The sequence below is a fragment of the Protopterus annectens genome, chromosome 12.part0 (assembly GCF_019279795.1).
Source record: "Protopterus annectens isolate FY-2018-M chromosome 12.part0, PAN1.0, whole genome shotgun sequence".
Classification (NCBI taxonomy): Eukaryota; Metazoa; Chordata; order Ceratodontiformes; family Protopteridae; genus Protopterus; species Protopterus annectens.
The window spans coordinates 656633889-656652647 of NC_056746.1; the positions used below are offsets into that span (position 1 = coordinate 656633889).

General features: G+C 40.4%; 1 protein-coding gene across 2 annotated transcripts in view; it reads right to left on the bottom strand.

Moving 5' to 3' along the window:
• Positions 1–18759, bottom strand: part of LOC122816772 (tetratricopeptide repeat protein 30A) — a 2782581-nt gene that overhangs the window by 627874 nt on the left and 2135948 nt on the right. For both annotated transcript variants that reach the window (XM_044089788.1, XM_044089789.1), the window contains one exon: positions 6234–6305. In XM_044089788.1, coding sequence (XP_043945723.1) covers positions 6234–6305 — 72 coding nt within the window. The remainder of the gene's footprint in view (positions 1–6233; positions 6306–18759) is intronic.

Consider the following 18759-nt stretch of genomic DNA (forward strand, 5'->3'; position numbering starts at 1 on the left):
ATGGTAATGGAAGTGAAGTTTTGGAGTTTGTGAGTGACCATCTCTCTTCAAGACTACTTCCCAGAGACTCTAATAGTGAGTTCTTGGAACTGCAGATTACTCTTGACAAGTCTTGTTATCGAGCTCTCTCCATGAACCCAAATGAACATTTGCAAATCCTGACATGCTTTGAAAATATCTCTATAAACAATAACACCGTAATCCTTGGTGACTTCAACTGCCCCCTACATTGACTGAAGCACCCATGTCTTCAATGTAGGTTATTGTTCAGTGATTTCTGGGCTCAGTTAACAAAATGCCCTAAATAAAATTGTCCTTAAACCCATCAGGAACAAATACATTCTCAATCTTGACTTTACTAACACAGCCTCTTCCTGTTCCATTCCCTTGGTTGCCCCCTCAGTGGTTAAGCCTGACCACCAACTTGTAACTTTTACTCTCAGAACCTTCATTTTCACAGTAAACAAACCACACTCTTCAGAGATTTCAAAAGGTTGGACCTACTACTACAACAAATTGATTCACTGACAAGTTTACTGAATGTTGATAGATTAAAAAAATTGCCAAAACAATTTTCAGTAAACCTTGAAAGTTACTTTTTTGCATGCAGGCAAGCCACCCTGCACATTCACTGTTCCTGAACTTATATAAACATATTCATAGGTTGCAGAACAGTTGATAAAGAGAAAAAAAAAGAAAAAAACAACACTGCTGAAGAATGTTGTACTGGCAGCTTTTCGTTGATCTGCTGTTGATAAAATGAGAGGCCACCAATACAAACACCCTTCAAAACAAATGCTTGCTTGTTAAACACCTGGTGCACAGAAAAAGGTCTGAAACTAAATGCCAAGAAATGCAGTATGATCTCCTTTGGGAAACTGCATGCCACTACAGTATGCAGCATCAATAACAACCTATTATCTAGACAAATGGTGGTTGGGAATCTAATTACTTGGGTACATAGTTCTCTATCCTTTGATTATCATGTGGCCTCAGTGGTCAGAAAAACATTCTATACTTGCAACTAATGGCCAAAAAGGCATTTCTTCTAAATCCACTAAAGTGATCACACCCCTTTACCCATTCCTGGTCAGACTCAGAAAAAAATACAATGCTCTCAATGGAATGTACCTTACTAGATACACAAAAAAAATGCAAAAAGCCTCCGGGTTTGCTACCTAAAGAATCTCTGGCCTCACACATCTTAGTCATCAGAAAAGATACTGTTAGTCCAATCTCCTTTTTCTTAATAGGCCACACACTGCAGCTAATACCAGAAGCAGATCAATATGACTTGTTGGAGGGAAAGTTTCATGACCAAGTATCTCCCCCTGCCCTAGAACAGACTTTCTTTTTAAATCAAGCAATTCAACTCCTTGTCTTCCTTAACGCATTGTTTGTCAGGGTCAGTGGCACAATAGGCTGCACACTTGCCTTTGGTGCTGGAAGGCCAGAAGGCTGTCCTTTCTATTCTCACTGTAGCTACTGGATTGCTGACACTGCAGTGCACCATTAAAGGGGCTGCTGCACTCTTGAGTGTCTTCCTTCAGATAAGACATTAAGCCAAGGTCTCGTCTGCTTGAATTGGGTGGTAGTTCAGATGGACGTAAAATATACCACAACACCTATCAAAAAGTGAAGGTGAATTTCCTCAATGCCCTGGCCAAATTTTCCCTAGTAGTATAACTACCACATCAGCTCTTCCCTGAAGAGAGTCCACTAGCCTAGGGAGACCAACCCAGTCACCAAAAAATAAGTAAATACATAAAATTAATAAGCTTAAACAATTGGATGGGTACCCTTAATTCTGTTCTGGGACTTATGGGCTTCACTCTTAATTTTTTTAAACATCAACAACATAGGTACATTAAAAGAAAAGAAAACAAACCACAGTGATATTTCTCATTGCTTTCATGTTGCATGCAAAGCTTTTCTTTTTAATAATTTAATAATGTTCATTTATTCCAACATTACATACATTTTTCAATTCATGCCTTCCCTTATACCTCCCCTCCTCCTAAACATTATTCTGCATATATTGTTCCCACAAATTCCATTTATGTCTGCATAATTTGCTCCTTCTCTTTTCTACAGATCCACCTCCAGTTCTTTTATCTCCTTTATAGTATTCAGTACTTCAGTTACAGTTGGTTTAGATGCTGACTTCCATTTTCTAAAACTTGCTTTTTTGGTAACCAATAGTATTAGAATTAATAAGCCCTTACTATATTTAGGTGATTTAGATTTTGTGTCCAAGCTAAAAAAATAATGCACTGTTAAGTTTAAGTCTTGCCCTGGGGAAGAATATAACAAGTTTATCATTTTCCTAATTTTGGAGCATAATTATGGCACTCCATGCACTACACATAAATTCCTAGTAAAGTTTACTGTACTTGGCATACAGTGTAATAACACAGATGTCAAACTGTAGCAAACAACTTGTTTATCACACTGAGTAAACTGTTGCGTACTGTGGAATAATCACTTTACTTTGTCTTCATCTTCACATATGCACAAGTTATTCCAAATGTTTTCTTTCCAGCACTAATGTCTTGCAGTTTACCATACAAACTCAATGTATAGTACGGCTGTCATTGAGTTGATTCACACAGTTGTAGTTTTCTCCCAACATGTGATCGATCAATCCAGCGACAGACAACAATTTACTAGTTTTACAGCTTTTATTACACTGTATGCCAAGCACTAAACACCTTACTAAGAATGTTATCCTGTTCTATCTTATTTTTGTTACCTTTCACTTTAATATAGCTGTGTTTATTTATTTACTCATTTATTGCCTGACCAAGTAGTTGATTGTGCTGAATTCTGATTAGTTTGTTATGAAATCTGCTACAGAAAACATGCCTACCCACTACAAACTGCTTCTCTCTACTACTGCATTACTAGAAGGTGGGTCTGGATGACATGGAATCAAGAAGTAATTGGGCAGTTGCTCAGCATACAGTAAACATAAACTTTAGTTATTAAACGTAAACATTTATTAATAATCCAAATACAGCTTCACAATAACACAAGCAAACCAAACCAACAACCAAGCATGCATTCAAGAACTACTCAGTCACATGGCTAAAGTAAAAAACTTCATTAAACTATTTTAGCAATGTGACAGACTAGTTTGTCAACACATACTTGGTTGTTAAACTTCTATTAAACTTTTATAGGTGCACTGAAGTAATTGTAGAAAAAAACTACACATTTCAAATTAAGAAAACTCACTTTATACAATGAGGACATACTTAAAATAAAAAAGAAATGGTAAACATCCTTTGCACTTTATCTTCATGTTCCATAATAGCAGTTTTTGGTGATATATGAATACACTGCAGCATAATCCTTCTTTCCTAGCAACAGCCTCTTACTATCACAGTTCGACCATGACTGTATCACTCCTCTTCTTATAGGATCTTCTATCACTATAAGAGCCTTTCTAGCAATGAACATTATTAATTTCCTTTGTCCCCGATATTCTGCTGAATATCCATCTGTAACTCTTCTTGTCTAACATGCTCATTTCTCTCCAAATATGTCTCCTACAAGATTGCAATTTGCACCATGCATTTCATAACATAATTCAATACTTTTTGTCTATACATGGAAGGCCATTTACACTCCATGAAAATATGGATATGGAAGCCATTATAATAGAAAACTGTTACTTTCATAGTTCTTTTGAATGTATTTTCAACTTTTGACTTGTATGCACACACTGATGTTTAGCAGGCTGGTATCTTAGGTAGTTGCTTTTTCTCATTTCAATCTGAACATGTCACACAATTCATGCCTTTTTTAATTGAAAATACTCAAAACAAATACATTTCAGAACCCCCATCTCCTTTTACGTTTGAAGAAACACACAAAACTATGAACATTTTCAACAAATTAAGTTTACTCTTCTAGATAGGAGAAGTTGTCTCAAACAAACCGCTGTACCCACAGACATTATTTAATCTAAAATTAAGGTCAATGATGCTAAAGTGCACATTACAGCCTGTATTCCCACTTAAATTGATTGTCATCTGTTCTCTTCTTATTTCTACTACCCCTCCAGCTATAAAAAAAAAGCTTGTATGCTTTCAGTAAACATTAACTTTAGGTCTAGATAAAAGTCCACTGACAACTGGGTACCTTTAAATAAAACTAAATTGTGCACTACTATATTGAATGCATTAAAGTATTAAGGCTGCTGGGAAGGCAACTACGTATGCAACTTATTCACTTCCCAAAGTTTAAAACTGTAGTTATTTTTCACTGAATCGCATGTCACTGTAGCTTTAAATGTTAATTACATTGTACCTCTTACATTTACCTCAGTGAAAAGTTCTTAGAACTCTCAAGATTAATTGCTTGCACAATCAGCAATGAGAAAAAGCAGTGATTAACATTGCAGTTGCATGAACAAATCTTTGTAAATTTCCCTCATATCATAATGTTAAGACTTCCCATGGCCAACTGCCTACATCTACACACTTCCTGTCTCTCACAGAGAGCATTTGCTATGGTAAAAAAGCTAATAACTTTGCAATTGCAAGAAACTTACCATCCCCATGCCATTTATTATTTTGTCTTATTCTATTTCTTATTCTATTTGTCTATTTGCTTAAAAATATTGTCTACAGCTTAAACCAATCAGAAGCAGACTCCCCTTCTCTTTGCTATCTTAAGTTTTGTTTGATAATCTTTTTTATTTCCTCCTAAGCCTATTGTGAATCAGAAATGTCTTTAATCCTCAGGAAAAAATATTCTGAAGACAGATGGACATAAAATCTTGAATCTTACATCTGCCTCTCAGCATTCCCTTATTTCTGGAATAAAATAGCTTCTCTTTGATCTGGTGTACAGTGAATAGTCATTTTCCACAAATATTCCAGTGTCCTAATATTTCAATAATTTTCCCTTCTGCCACAGTTCTGTTAGGAGCAACTCTTTCTGCTGGTATGATTGCATCTTTACTGTTATTATTATTATTATTATTATTATTATTATTATTATTATTATTATTGGTCTTGGCTGTTTTCACAAGGCCATATTTGAATCATACACACAATGTGCTCTGTCAGTTAATAAATCCTGCTACAGAACACCTGCTCAGTTACTTACCTACATTCTGTCCCTTCCAATTTCTCAGGTACATCAGAAAACCTCAGGTTTTCACTGCATGCTCTGGCTTTTAGCTCTATTATTTTGAAACAGCTCTTCTTGAGAAGCCTTATGCTTAGTCAGCCTTTTCAACCACTGATTTTTTTGCAGCTTTATCAATTCATCTGAACATCTAGTTAAAGCTTCTTATATTTTTGTATCTTTTACTACTTGACTTAATATATTCTTTCAATGTTTTATTTATTTTAAACACCTCTCAGTGCATTTGATTGATTTTTCCTCTAAATTAATGGAAGCCATATTCTGTACCAAAACTGAAACCTGAACTTAGTTTTGTTGAACTGCTACAAGAGTCTTCCCAGCCAAAGTTTTCTTTTATCCATTTCTTTTCTGGTGTTCACTTAGGTTCTCCACATTTCCTCGTTGTTGGCATCCAGACACTATAATTACTAGCCACTAACCTAATTTGACCCAAAGTGATAGTTTCACTGGACCTTTTCTCACTTTTTTTCATATTGGGAGAGCTCAATTCAACCTACTGATTAGTGTGCAGCATTCTTGGAAGTCCAGGGCTCCCCTTTCCTTGGCAGATGTGGTGGGGCCCTAGGGTGGTTATTTGGCGAGGAGTACATGACCTCTGGACCAATTGCCTTGTATATCCTATGCTCCTATGATAAAGACAAAAAACAAAAAAGAAAAAGGAAGGAAATGGGCAGCACTTCATATGCACACCCTGCTATCTCAGTCTTCTTTCAATTTACCTTATTTTCTGCCACATTATACTAGTGCACTGCATCATAAATTCAAGAAAACTTTCTGTACTGCTAAATAATGTTTTCACATTTGTTTTATCTAATGTTACTCTCAAAATATGTGTCTAAGAATTAATTTCAAGGTCAAGGTACTTAGCTAGTTACCCAGACTAAACAAACACTTTGTAATGAATCAACTGAGGGATAGTAAGTCTTTCAGTTCAAAAATATTAATCTTTGTGGTGCACCATGAAACTTGTAACATTATACACTGTATCACAGACATACTTGGATCTGCTTGCTAAACATGTATCACTTGCATTATACATGCAGATTTTTTTTTACCCAGCTTTTGTCACTTACCTCTTCATTCTGACTTGTCATGATGTAGGAAACACAGAGATTAGCCAGAACAATAGCACTGACATTGAGGATCTAAAATATAAGGAAAAATGCATTAAGACTGACAGGCAGAAAGAAATCATATAACTAGATACTATATAATTCAATAAAGGCATATAGATCATTACTGTTAACCAAAACCCACAACAAACATAAGAAAATGATACACTATATACCTTATACTTGTATCACTTATTGTGTTGTTATATCCTTCAGAGTAACATAACTTGTGGATTTAGCCTCCTCAGACAATCACACACATGTAGGACCAGTTTATTATGACAGTCAATAGGTCTAAACAGTACATGTGTGGGTTATGAAAAGAAGCTAAAGTATGAAGAGAAAAATATATACAGTCAAACAAACAAAATGTAAACTCCACCATGACAGCATCAAATTCCAGATCTTGAAGCCAAAACTAACACATGCACCATCACATAACTCCATGATTAGGAAGAATGGTGGGTGTCAGAGTACCCTGAGGGGCCCAAGGGATGTCTAAAAACACATAACAGATCTTTTAAAAATTAAATAATACTTCCATTATGCTGCGTGCATACTCCTCAAGCTATTCTGACTTGCACAGGCTAAAGATAATATCTTAGCAAGGGATGAGAAAAACTATTCAGTAAAGGAAGATACTCTTATGGATGAAGACATCAAACATGTCATTAGCTCTCACCTGGATGTCTAAGAAACATGTCACAAGTGTGTTGATTGTTTTTTATCTGCTAATCTTGCAAGTCTGTAAAGGAACTTGACTAGATATTGTGGTAGAGTCAGCACTCTCCAGTACAGTGAAGTTCTTAACCCAGAGCAAAAATTATTTACTTGCCTTTTAGAAACAGAATAAGCTACAGAAAGCAAGTCACACAGACATTCCTTTCAGATGCAAGCTGTACCAGATTACTGTTACAGTATGTCCAAACAATATCCCTTGATGTCCCTTAATATCAAATCACAGTACATAATGTCCCTGTTATCATTTAGACAACCTGCACTCCTTTCACAATGACAGGGAATGCTCTGTGAAGAAAACATGGTGGGTAGTAAACGGATTCAGATACAAAAAAAACAGAGGCCAGTTTTAGAAGGCAAGTCTGGCTAATTTTCAGAATTTTTAAGCAGTCTTTCCAAAATTTTAGATGGTCCTATAGTGATTATGGTAGGAAAGGAAAATTCTTCATCATACCTCTCAACCGTACCGAATTCCTCGGCATTTACCGGTTCTGAAGTCCAAATAATGGGGTGCCATGAATTCCCGAGTGGCCCCCTTTATTCCCAAATTTCCCAGCTTTTTTTTGATTATTTTTTCCACAACTTTCTGCTAACGTCATCACGTGCAGAGGCATGCGCGATGATGTCAGCTTCGTGAGCAGCCTGTCAGAATTGGCTGAGGGCTTGAGGGGTGTGACTGGCTGATTCACTAACTTTGTTTATGGGCAGCAGCAGTGTAAAAGCAGCGTGCGTGTGTTTCCCCAGCTCCTCAGTTAAGGATAACAAGTAAAAACTCTCTTTAGCTGTTAGGACCGTTCTGTTCTTTCCAGTCCATTATTCTTATGTGCTGCTGCATTTATTGATGATATATAGAAAGTACAGTTGTGTACACTTAACCATAAATGTAGATGTCCGAGTGTCTTCACTGTTGCAGTCATTACATTTGGGTTATCCCTGCCAGGGTAGCCCTCGGCCGGCCCGAATACCAGAGACTTAGTATTTCTGCATCGGTTGCTGTTGGTTGAGGACTGACATCAGGTCGTTAGTGGTATAAAGGAAGGCAGCCGATGCCATTACATCAGTTTTTCTTGCTCTAACCTGTCAGGAGCCCCCAAAGTAGGAGGCCAGGCTCTGGTGGCAGAACCCCACCAGTGGAAAATGAATACCAATATGTCCCTTGTAAGGAAAGGAGAACAACAAGGAAGAAAGGTAACAAAAAGAGTAAAAGGGGGATGGAGGGAGGGAAACTAGGACTGCAACAGTGAAAACTCTCAAACATCTACATTTATGGTAAGTGTATACAACTGTATTTTGTTCTTTGTGTTTCACTGTTGCAGTCGTTACATTTGGGTAGATTCTCAAAGCTGAGGAAATGGGTGGAGGCAGTCAAGGAAGCTGGGGGCTGGCTAGCATGCTCTGCAAAACTGCAGCGGCAAACCCTGCCCTGGATTTGAAAAAGAGAGACAGGTGGTAATGCTTGGTAAAGGTGTGAACAGATGTCCAGGTGGCAGCCTCCAGGATGTCCCTGGTGGGGACTCCTCTGAGGAAAGCTGCAGAGGTAGAGGCTGATCTGGTGGAATGCATCCTGACCCCCTTGGGGAGGCTTGCCATGCTGTTTGTAGCAGATGCAGTGTGCTATCCATCTGGAAATGGTTTGCTTGGAGATGGCTTTGCCCTCTGACCCTGAAGCAAAGCTAACCAGCAGTTGATCAGATTTTCTGAAGGGTTTAGTCCTGTCCAGATAGTATCTGAGCTGTCTGTGCACATCTAGACAGTGCAGAATCCTTTCACCCTTGTTTTGAGGTTTAGAAAAGAAGGTTGGCAAATGGATGGATTGGTTGAGAGCCACTCTGGACACCACCTTGTGCATGAAGGATGGATTAGTTCTGGGGGATACCCTGTCTGCATGGAAGATGAAGGGTACTACAGCCATGAGTGCTTGCAGCTCTTGAGTCTTCTGGCTGAAGTGATGGCCAGGAGGAAGGCTGTCCTCCAGGAGAGAAATTTTAGCTCTGTAGAAGAAGCTGGTTTGAAAGGAGGCAGGATGAGCTTTTCCAATACAAAGTTAAGGTCCCAAGCTCGTGTTGGTGCCCTTCTGAGGGGCCTCAAGTTGCTAACCCCTCTGAGGAACTGTTTAATTAGAAGGTGTGAAAAAGCGGCTGCTCAGTGGGAAAATGAGCAGAAATAGCAGAGGCATGAATTTTAATAGAGGAGAAAGGGAGACCATTGTGTAGTAGGTCAGCTAAATAATCCAGGATGAAAGGGATGAAGGGCTGTGCCATATTGGTCCCCTTAACCTGGATCCAGGTGCAGAACCTTTTCCATTTGTCTGCATAAGACTTTCTGGTGCTAGGGCATCTGGCCTCTCGGATAACATCCAGAACCTGTTTACTGAGGGTGGCAGATTGGTCAGGTGTCAGGGTATAAGCCAAGCTGCCAAACTGAGTGTCTGCAATTGGGGGTGCATGAATTCCCCTTCCCTCTGGGTTAGGAAGTTTGGAATCTGAGGAAGATTCCATGGGGGCAGCAGAGACAGGCTGCGCAGCAAGGGGTACCAGTGCTGTCTGGGCCAGTCTGGAGCTATGAGAATGGTCCTTGGTTTTTCTTCCATTATTTTGAGCAGTACCCTGGGAATGAGAGATAGGGGAGGAAAGGCATAAACCGAGAGGTTTACCCAGGGGAAGGGACAAAGCATCCACTTTCTATGACATGCAGTGATGCTCCCTGGTGCAGAATTTGCTGAGCTGATGGTTGGTGTGGGAGGCAAAAAGGTCATCCTCTGGGGTCCCCCATTTCTGAGTTATTACAAAGAAAGTGTTTCTGTTGAGCTGCTACTCGTGGGGGTCCAAAAGCTTTCTGCTTAATTGGTCTGCCAAGGAGTTGAGAGAGCCTGGCAGGTATTGTGCTAACAGGTGTAGTTGCATGGAAGAGGCTGTGAACCAAAGGGTTATGGCCAGCCTGCACAGCAGGTAGGAGTGAGTCCCTCCCTGCTTGTTGATGTACCACATCACAGTGGTGGTGTCTGTTTTGATCAGGAGAACCCCTGGAAAGAGAAGGGGTTTGAAAGCTATCAAGGCCTGCTGCACAGTCATCATCTCTTTTTGACTGATGTGCAGGGGGAGTTGCTGGGAGTTCCATTGGCCTTGTATGCATCTGCCATCCAGGTGTGCACCCTAAGCGTAGTCTGATGCATCTGTGGTGAGGGTCTGGGCAGTGGGGAGTGGGGAGAGGGGCAGTCCCTTATTGTGGGAGCAGGCTTGGGAGTGTTGACACCAAATGCTCTTTAGATACCACTAAAGTTTCCTCATATACAGTCTGACATATGGAATGAAGAGTATGCAGGATGCCATGACACCAGGGCTTGCAGGATTTTCCTTGCAGAAAGCTGGGGCCTGGTAGCCATTTGAGAGAAGTAAGTTGATAAGAAAATTTGTTTCTCTGGTGTGAGGCATGCAATCTGGGATGCTGTGTCCAGACTTGCTCCCAGGAAGATTATCCTTTTGGTGGGTACCTGTTTTGATTTCTTTTCATTGATTGTGTACCCTATGGAGGTTAGTAGGTCCTTTACAAAGGCCAGGTCTTTGAGCAGCTTTTCCTGGCTGTCTACCTGAATGAGGCAGTCATCTAAGTAGGGGTAAATTTGAATATTTCTTTGTCTGCAAAAGGCAATGGCCAGAGCCAGGCATTTTGTGAAAACTCTGGGAGTAGTAGATAAGTCAAAGGGAAGTGCAGAGAACTGAAAGTGTTGAGATCCTGCCCTGAACCAGAGATATTTTCCGCAGGTCTCCCTGATGGGAATGTGAAGGTAAGCCTCTTTTAGGTCCAGGGTGGCTAGCCAAGCGTCCTTGGAGAGCATGGGTAGCAACTGCTGGAGGGTGAGCATTATGAATTTTGGGATCACCAGGAAGGTGGTTAGAATGGATAGATCGAGGATGGGGTGCCGCGTGCCCTCTTTTCTGGGCACCAGAAAAAGTCTGGAGTAGAAGCCTTGGCCTATCTGCTCTGCAGGAGAGTGCTCTACTGCCCCCAGGGAGAGAAGGAAATGGATTTGCTTTTGAGCCTCTGCCCACTGATTTGGTGGTAGATCTGGGAACCCTTTTGGGGATGGAAGGGTGTGGAAGAAGAATCTGTACCCCTGAGACCAAATGTTCAGAACCCATTGGTCCTTGGTAATGGTGGCCCAGGAGTTTTCCTCCTAGGCATATGTGAAGCTGGGCAGAGGCGGCATCGGGAGGGGGTGAGTCACTGTGAGTTCTTACCATAAGGGAGTGGCTTAGAACTCCCTGGTTTTGAAGTGGAGGAAGTCCATTGCTTAGATCTCTGCAACCCCTAGGACTGTTGTCTGGGAGGTCTGTTTCCACGGGGCCTAGGCTGGAAAGGTTCCGCAAAGTTACAAAAGCGCAGACAGGAGTGTCTCCTTAGGGAAACTCCTGAACCCGCTGCCCTACTTGCTCCATCCGCTGCATAAGACATCAATCTCATGGAGGAGTCCACTACAGAGTTTAAGGTGGATAGCTGAGAGAATACCTTATCTGAGAACCCTGCAGCTAATGTACCTTGAAGATATCTCCTAATTCTTTCAGGAGACCTTTTTGAAGCCTAGTGAAGTGCGTTAGGTAGTTCAGCAATCTAAGGGCAAATGTCACTAATGAAAAAATATGCTTCCCATATCTGTGCATTGTTCAAGACTCCTTGTTCGGTGAATGGACAGATGAGGAAGTTTTGGGAAGTTCCTTCTTAGTGGCTGCTGCCACCACCATAGCATCTTTTGTAAGAAATTCTTTGTCTGTTGGAGCTGTAATAAATTCATTTGGCCTCTGAGTGACCTGTTCCAATGAATCTCCCATTCCTTTCGACTAACTAGATCCAAGACTTCCTTGAAAGGCGGAGACACCCAGGTGGCTGAAGGTTGAGATCTAAAGGCCTTCAGGTACACTGACTCCTCATCAGAAGGGTTGATGGGTTTCCAGCCGTCTCTCTGTTTAAGATTTCTAGGATATCCGCAAAGGAGATATCCTCAGAGGGCGACCGTGGGGACCCTTCTGACTCCTCGTGGTCAGTGTCCAAGGTGATTGACTCATCTGGTGAGTCCAGATGCTTCCTCTTGCAAAGTCTCTTCCAGGAAGCCTCTTCAGAAGGCTATTCTGGAGAGGTCTCGGAATAGTGTTGTTCACCCAATGGGGCACCCTGAGGCCCAGAAGATAGAAGCTGGTGCTTTAGGGGGAAGAATGCCAGTACCTTTGTGTAGAGCTATAGGGGGGACAGCACACTCCTCATCAGCTCAAAAGCTGTTCCTCCTGGCTCTGAGGACACCTCCGGTTCTAAAGAAGCAGAGGGAATCTCTGTCACAAAAGGGGCCAGCCCCAGACCTGATGTAGGAGCTGAGCTCACCCATGCTGTAGCCCCAAGAGGCAAGTTCAAAACCAGAGAATCTCGGGTCTGAGCATCCCCTCCGGACCCGACCAGAGAGCTTCGGCTCCTAGACATCCGGGATGGCACTGAGGATGTCGGAGCAGACAATGGTTCCGAAATCCCTAGAGTAGGTCTTGGCACCAAAGATTCTACTACAGTGGGTACTAGGCTGGTTCCAATGTTCCAGCTTGGCTCGGAGGAGGCACTAACGTGGACAAAAAGGACTTTATTGGCTCTGAAACCAACTGGGTTGGAGCACAGAACAGTTTTGTCAGCGCCAGTAACTTCAGCCATCTGTCCACCACCCTATCCACATAGTCAACCAATAGGCTCCTGGAAGACCTAGAGGAAAGGGTAAGTGAGAGAGATCTGTGTAAAATGGGAGATCTCAGAGTAGGGGAGACCATTAACAATTCTGGAGACCGGCTCCAAACCTGAGTCTCTCTCTGCTCCAAAATCTGTGGTGCCAAGGAGCTTGGTTTGTCTGATGCAGTAGGCTTTGGATCCGATTGAGTAGTCTTTGCTGTCTTCTCTGGCAGTTCCGAATGGCCAAAAGAAGATGAAGAAGATCTCTTGGTAGGTTTGTCAATTTTAGATGGAGAATTAGGCTTACTGTAGGTGATCTGACTTTCTAAACTTTCAGTGAAATGAGACTGCAGAAGCCCTCTTACAATAAGTTTATTTTACCTCTCTAGTAAAACCCTAGACCTAAAGGAATGACAGAAGTTACATGTTTCTTGTAAATGAAAGTTTGCAAAACAATTTTAAACAACTAGTCTAGAAAGGGAGGAAGTTAGGTTTACCCTCTAACTTAAATGGGCGCTTGGCCTTCTAACTTAAACGGAAACAATCTTAACTAACTACCAATTCGGGGAAAGGGAATACAACAACATCATTACAAAGTCAGTGATTAGAAGTACTTCTAACTTAAACAGTGCTCCAGCAACAAAGTCCAACAAAACCGTGAAGATACAGGTTTAGCAATTTAAACAGGATAGAGAAAAAGGCCTGATGAAAGAAGCGACAGCCAATCACAAAACCAAAAATGGCGAAATATATAAATATAAGAAACATGAACAGCAAAAGTGAAAAAACACACTATAGTATAATATATGTAACTAACTAATTACAAATAACTATATGTAAATAAAAACGTTTTTATGAAAAAAATCCAACACTTAGCCACGGCCAAGATGAAGAACCTCCAATCTGTTTACGCGGCAAACAAGATCTGGGGAATTACACCACTGCATGATGGGATAGGTGTTCAGCCACAAGCCAAGTGAAAGACTTTGAGCTTTATTATTTGGCCGAGTCAGAGCCGAGGATTGTCTCCGAACCCAACCAGTAAGAATGAAAGCAAGATAGGACAACATAACATCCATAGGCTTGTCTACAAATTTAAGTAACCTGTATATGTGCTGAGCTTCAAAAATGTAACCACACTGCACCCTGCTGAAAAACAGTAGAAATATACATGGACTATATGTAGGGTTACCACCTGTCCCACTTTGCGAGGGACAGTCCCTCTTTGGGCAGTTGTGTCCTGCAAAAAATGTGAAAAAATGGCAAATGTCCTGAGATTTTTAGGACAAAATTATTTTCTATATTTTATGTAATAGTTGCATTAAACAGTTATTCTGTATCTGAAACATCTAAATGTTATAAGAAACAGAATAAGGAACTAAAATGCTACAAGAATAAACTTTTATTCAGGCAAAACACTGAAGTTCTGTCCTTTGTACTGGCCGTGGGTATGTTTTGCCCTGCAAAATCTGATGTTTGTAGCACAAATGTCCCACTTTGGGCATTTGGAAAGGTGGCAACCCTAACTATATGTCTGTGCAAATGTATGTTTTCATAGTAGAAATTGGGATATACAGAGTTAACTTGCAAAACTCTGAGAAAATACTTGTTTTAAAATTGTGTTTATCACAGCTAGAATACAGAATGTCTACAGCTATAGTTTCTTTCTATTGTCTTGAAGACAAAAATAATTACTAGGTTTAAAATGTAAAAATTGTAATTGTTTTATGACTTCCAGTTTCAGGCAAGCTTTTAAGAGATAAGTGTAAGCTTCTAAGAGATAAGTATTTTTGAAAGAGATATGTTAAATTCTGTTAGCTCCTGTTAGCCTAGGAATTAAGGCAGAGGTGACAAGAATGATGTAATCTGAGATGATCCAGAAGAAATATTTGATAGTAATTTAAGAACCATCTCAGAGAGAAAGTCAGGGCATTTTGTATCTTGTTTTGGATCTGACAACATCCTCTCACCACCACTTGTCCTTGCTTTGTAAGTAAGACTTAGATCATAGTATTTCTCTTAGAAATAGATGGGAATATAGCAAGATTAGTCTAGATATTTTCTGTATTTATGTGAGATTGTCCTGCAATGTTGTTTTAAAGTATTTCCTGTGATCCTGAAATCTGTTGTCACTGGATTGAGTTATTAAGTATCGCTGTGTTCTGTTATTTATTATTAAATATATTCCGATAATGCAAAAGTCCCCTGGCAGAGTAAATACCCCGTAGCCTCCAATAATATAAGAAAGTCACTGAACGTATACACACCAAGCTATGGGGTAACCACGGATATTATTCCTCGTAATGTCATGCACTTGTGACATATAATCCACTCAAAATAAAAGATGAATATCCATTATAAATAACTAGTTCGATAAACTTCGTTGTAAAAACTGGTTTAATAAACATATACGAGGTTAGCGCTTTCACAAATGTTTCTTCAGTCCGTTATTTTTTAAAAAAATCTTTTCAATCAGCCTTTTATATCAAATCATCATGTAACCAGTGATGTAATCTTAGGTAATCACAATTTTAAAGATACATCATGACTAAAAACTCTGATGTGCTTTCTACACATATTAACTAACATCCTAAATAAACGCTAATGAAAACATTCAAAATGCATCCAAAAACCTTTCCTAAATATATGAGTACATATTTCTATCTAAACGTTTTATTTAAGGCTAAAACATCTCCCAATATACAATTCCATAGTGTAGAACGGTAAAAATAATAAAAATAATATTATGTTAGCTCCATCTGGATTAGCATATGTGCATTCATAACAATAATCAAGAACTATAACCATATACACCAAGTGGCTGTAATATTGAAACATATACAATGCAAAATGCCATCTTTGTTGTAAACTCGCGCATATTTTATCTTGCCCCATATGAAATACATTTTTATAAAATATATGCATAAAATGCCTCGGTGAATTACCGGTACTCATCCTTCTCCGAATAGTCTAAAATACAAAATTGTATAATTATTTAATTATTAACACTCTATATTCATATGAAGTATATTATCATTTAAAATTCTATTAACTAGTTTGCAATACAAAATATATATACTGTATGAATAGAGGAAACACTTCTATTAACACACTACAGCTCAAAAAAGTATATAAAAGTATATAAAAAATGCATAAAGTAAAGTGGCTTTTATGTGCTATTAAATCTGGACTGCTATGACTTATATAAACCACACAACGTAACTAATGTGAGTTTTGTATAGGAATTATGTAAACAGCATTTATAGGCAATATAGGCAATATACGTAATAGGCTATCCATTCCTGGTATACTCCACTCTAGGTAGCTATATTATAATTAAGTGTGCCTACCAATAAATAAAGTTAAATAAAGATAGTAAAATTACTCAAAGATATTGTTGTAGCAAGACTATATTAAACATTACCACTGCTAGTTCTTCAAAACATAAAAATTATGCTCCTATAGTTGCCAAAATATAATAACTTGGTTGTATTGCATCTCTATTCAAAACTGAAACGAGGTATGATCCAATCTACAAGTTGAAATGCTAAACAACTTTAAATAGTATATTTATAGGTAGTACAAACAATTAATACAAAAACTATACAATATCATATTGTTCACCAATCTTCAGGTTTATGAAAAATTATTTTCTTCTAAAGGTGGACAACAACAAGACACAATATAAATAGGTAACACATTTAAAGTCCATATTTCATTCCATAGTGTCCCTTATCTGTATAATTGTATAGTTTTTGTATCTTAGTCTATCTGGGAATACTTTACCCCATTCCCTGTCTTGAGAGTCCATCTGCGTTGGCATTGCTAACCTCACTGTGGTGCTGCACTGATATATCATATGCTTTCAATATTAGGCTCCACCTTAGTAGCTTGGCATTTTGATGTCTGGCTCGATGTAGCCATGTTAAGGGATTGTGGTCTGTAACTAATTTCCTTCCATACAGATAAGGCTGAAGTTTCTGCAGTGCCCCCACTATGGATAGACATTTCTTTTCTACAGCTGCATAGCATTCCTCCCTGGGTTGGAGCCTACGACTGAGATAAACTACTGGGTGTTCTTCTCCCTCTGAAGAACTCTGGCTAAGTACAGCCCCCACCCCATGGTTCAACGCATCCACCTGCACAACAAATTATTTGCTGTAATCTGGACTGGCTAACACAGGGCATCCTCCCAAAGCTCCTTTAAGCTTCTGGAATGCCTGATCACATGGTAGGTCCACAGTATTTTATCTGGCCTGTTTTTCCTTGTCAGGTCTGTGAGGGGAGCAGCTATGGTACTATAATTGGGGAAAAACTTTCTGTAGTACCCTGTTGTCCCTAAAAATGCACTCGCCTGCTTTTTGGTAACAGATGCAGGCCATGCCTGAATGGCTGCCACTTTGGTAGGTTCTGGCCTGATCTTACCACTCCCCACTCTAGGTCCTAAATAGGAGACCTCTGCCATATCCACCTGACATTTGCTGGGCTTAATAGTCAAACTTGCCCTCTGTAGACTGCCCAGCAACTCCCTGACATGCTGAAGGTGGCCTTGCCAGGAATGGCAATATCGTCTAGGTAAGCAAGGGCAAAATCTCCTGCTCTTGCTAGGATATGATCTACCAGCCTCTGGAAAGTCACTGGGCATCTTTGTGAACTCATACAAGCCAAAAGGCGTCACAAAGGCTGATCTCTCTCTAGCACTGGGAGTCGAGGGCACCTGCCAGTAACCCCTGGTAAGATCAATGGTGGTAAGATACTTAGACCAACCCAGGTGCTCTAGGGCTTCATCTGTCGTAGGCAACGGGTAAGCATCAGACTCTGTGTGACTACTGCCTGTAGTCCACACAGAGCCTAGTGCTGTCATCCTTCTTTGGTACCAGAACCACTGGGGAGGCCCAGGGACTGCTGGACTCCTGAATTACAACTAGTTCCAACATTTTCTGTATCTCCTCCCTCAGAGTCTGTTTGACTCTCTCAGGCACCCTATAAGGGGCCTGCTTAATAGGCCTTTGAGGTCCTGTATTCACATGGTGCTGCACCAGGTGGGTGCACCCTGGTTTCCCAGTGAACATGTCCCCAAACTCCTGTAACACCTGGGTAGGAGATAGCTGCTGGGACACTGCTACCCCTTCCATGGAGGTGTCAGTCTGAGTCTCACTGAGGACATCAGTCAACAGATCTCCATCAGACTCCAGCACAAGGGCCTATCATGGTAAGGTTTCATCATGTTAACATGGTACAGTTTGTGCCCCTGCCTACTGCCTAGCAGTTCTACCATGTACTTAACATCACTGACCTTTCTTACCACCTTGTAGGTTCCCTCTCAAGCTGCCTGCAGCTCGTTGTGTCTGACAGGAATGAAAACCATTACCTGCTGCCCCACCGCATACTCTCTAGGTCGAGCATTCTTGTCATACCAGACCTTTTTCTGCTGTTGAGCTTGTGCCAGGTTGTCCTGGGCCAAGCTCATAAGTTCCCTGAGCCTTGTCCTGAGGTTTAGGACAAATACCACAACAGACTCCTTGTGGGATTCACATTCACCCTCCCACTCATCTCAAATTAAATCTGGAGGTCCCCTCACCCTATGTCCATACAACAACTCATAGGGTGAAAAACCTGTGGACTCCTAGAGAACCTCTCTGTAAGCAAACAGCAGATGGGTCAAATATTTGTTCCACTCCTTCTTAAACTGGTCTGCAAATGCCTGTAGCATGATCTTGAGTGTAGAGTTTAACCTCTCAACAAGACCATTTGTCTGTGGATGGTAGGGGGTGGGCTTTAGGTGCTTCACCCCACAGTACTTCAACAGACAAGTCAGAAGGTCTGACATTAAATTGGCACCACTGTCAAGTCAGTATTTCTTTTGGGAAACCTACCCTGCTGAAAATCTCTAACAAAGCATTTGCCACCTTTTCTGCCTCAATGGAAGACAGAGCCACTGCCTCAGGGCATCTGCTAGCATAACCTACTACCACTAGGATATATATTTTCCCTGTGGAACTTGGAGTACTCGGAGCCCCCACAATATCTATAGCTACCCTCCAAAATGGCT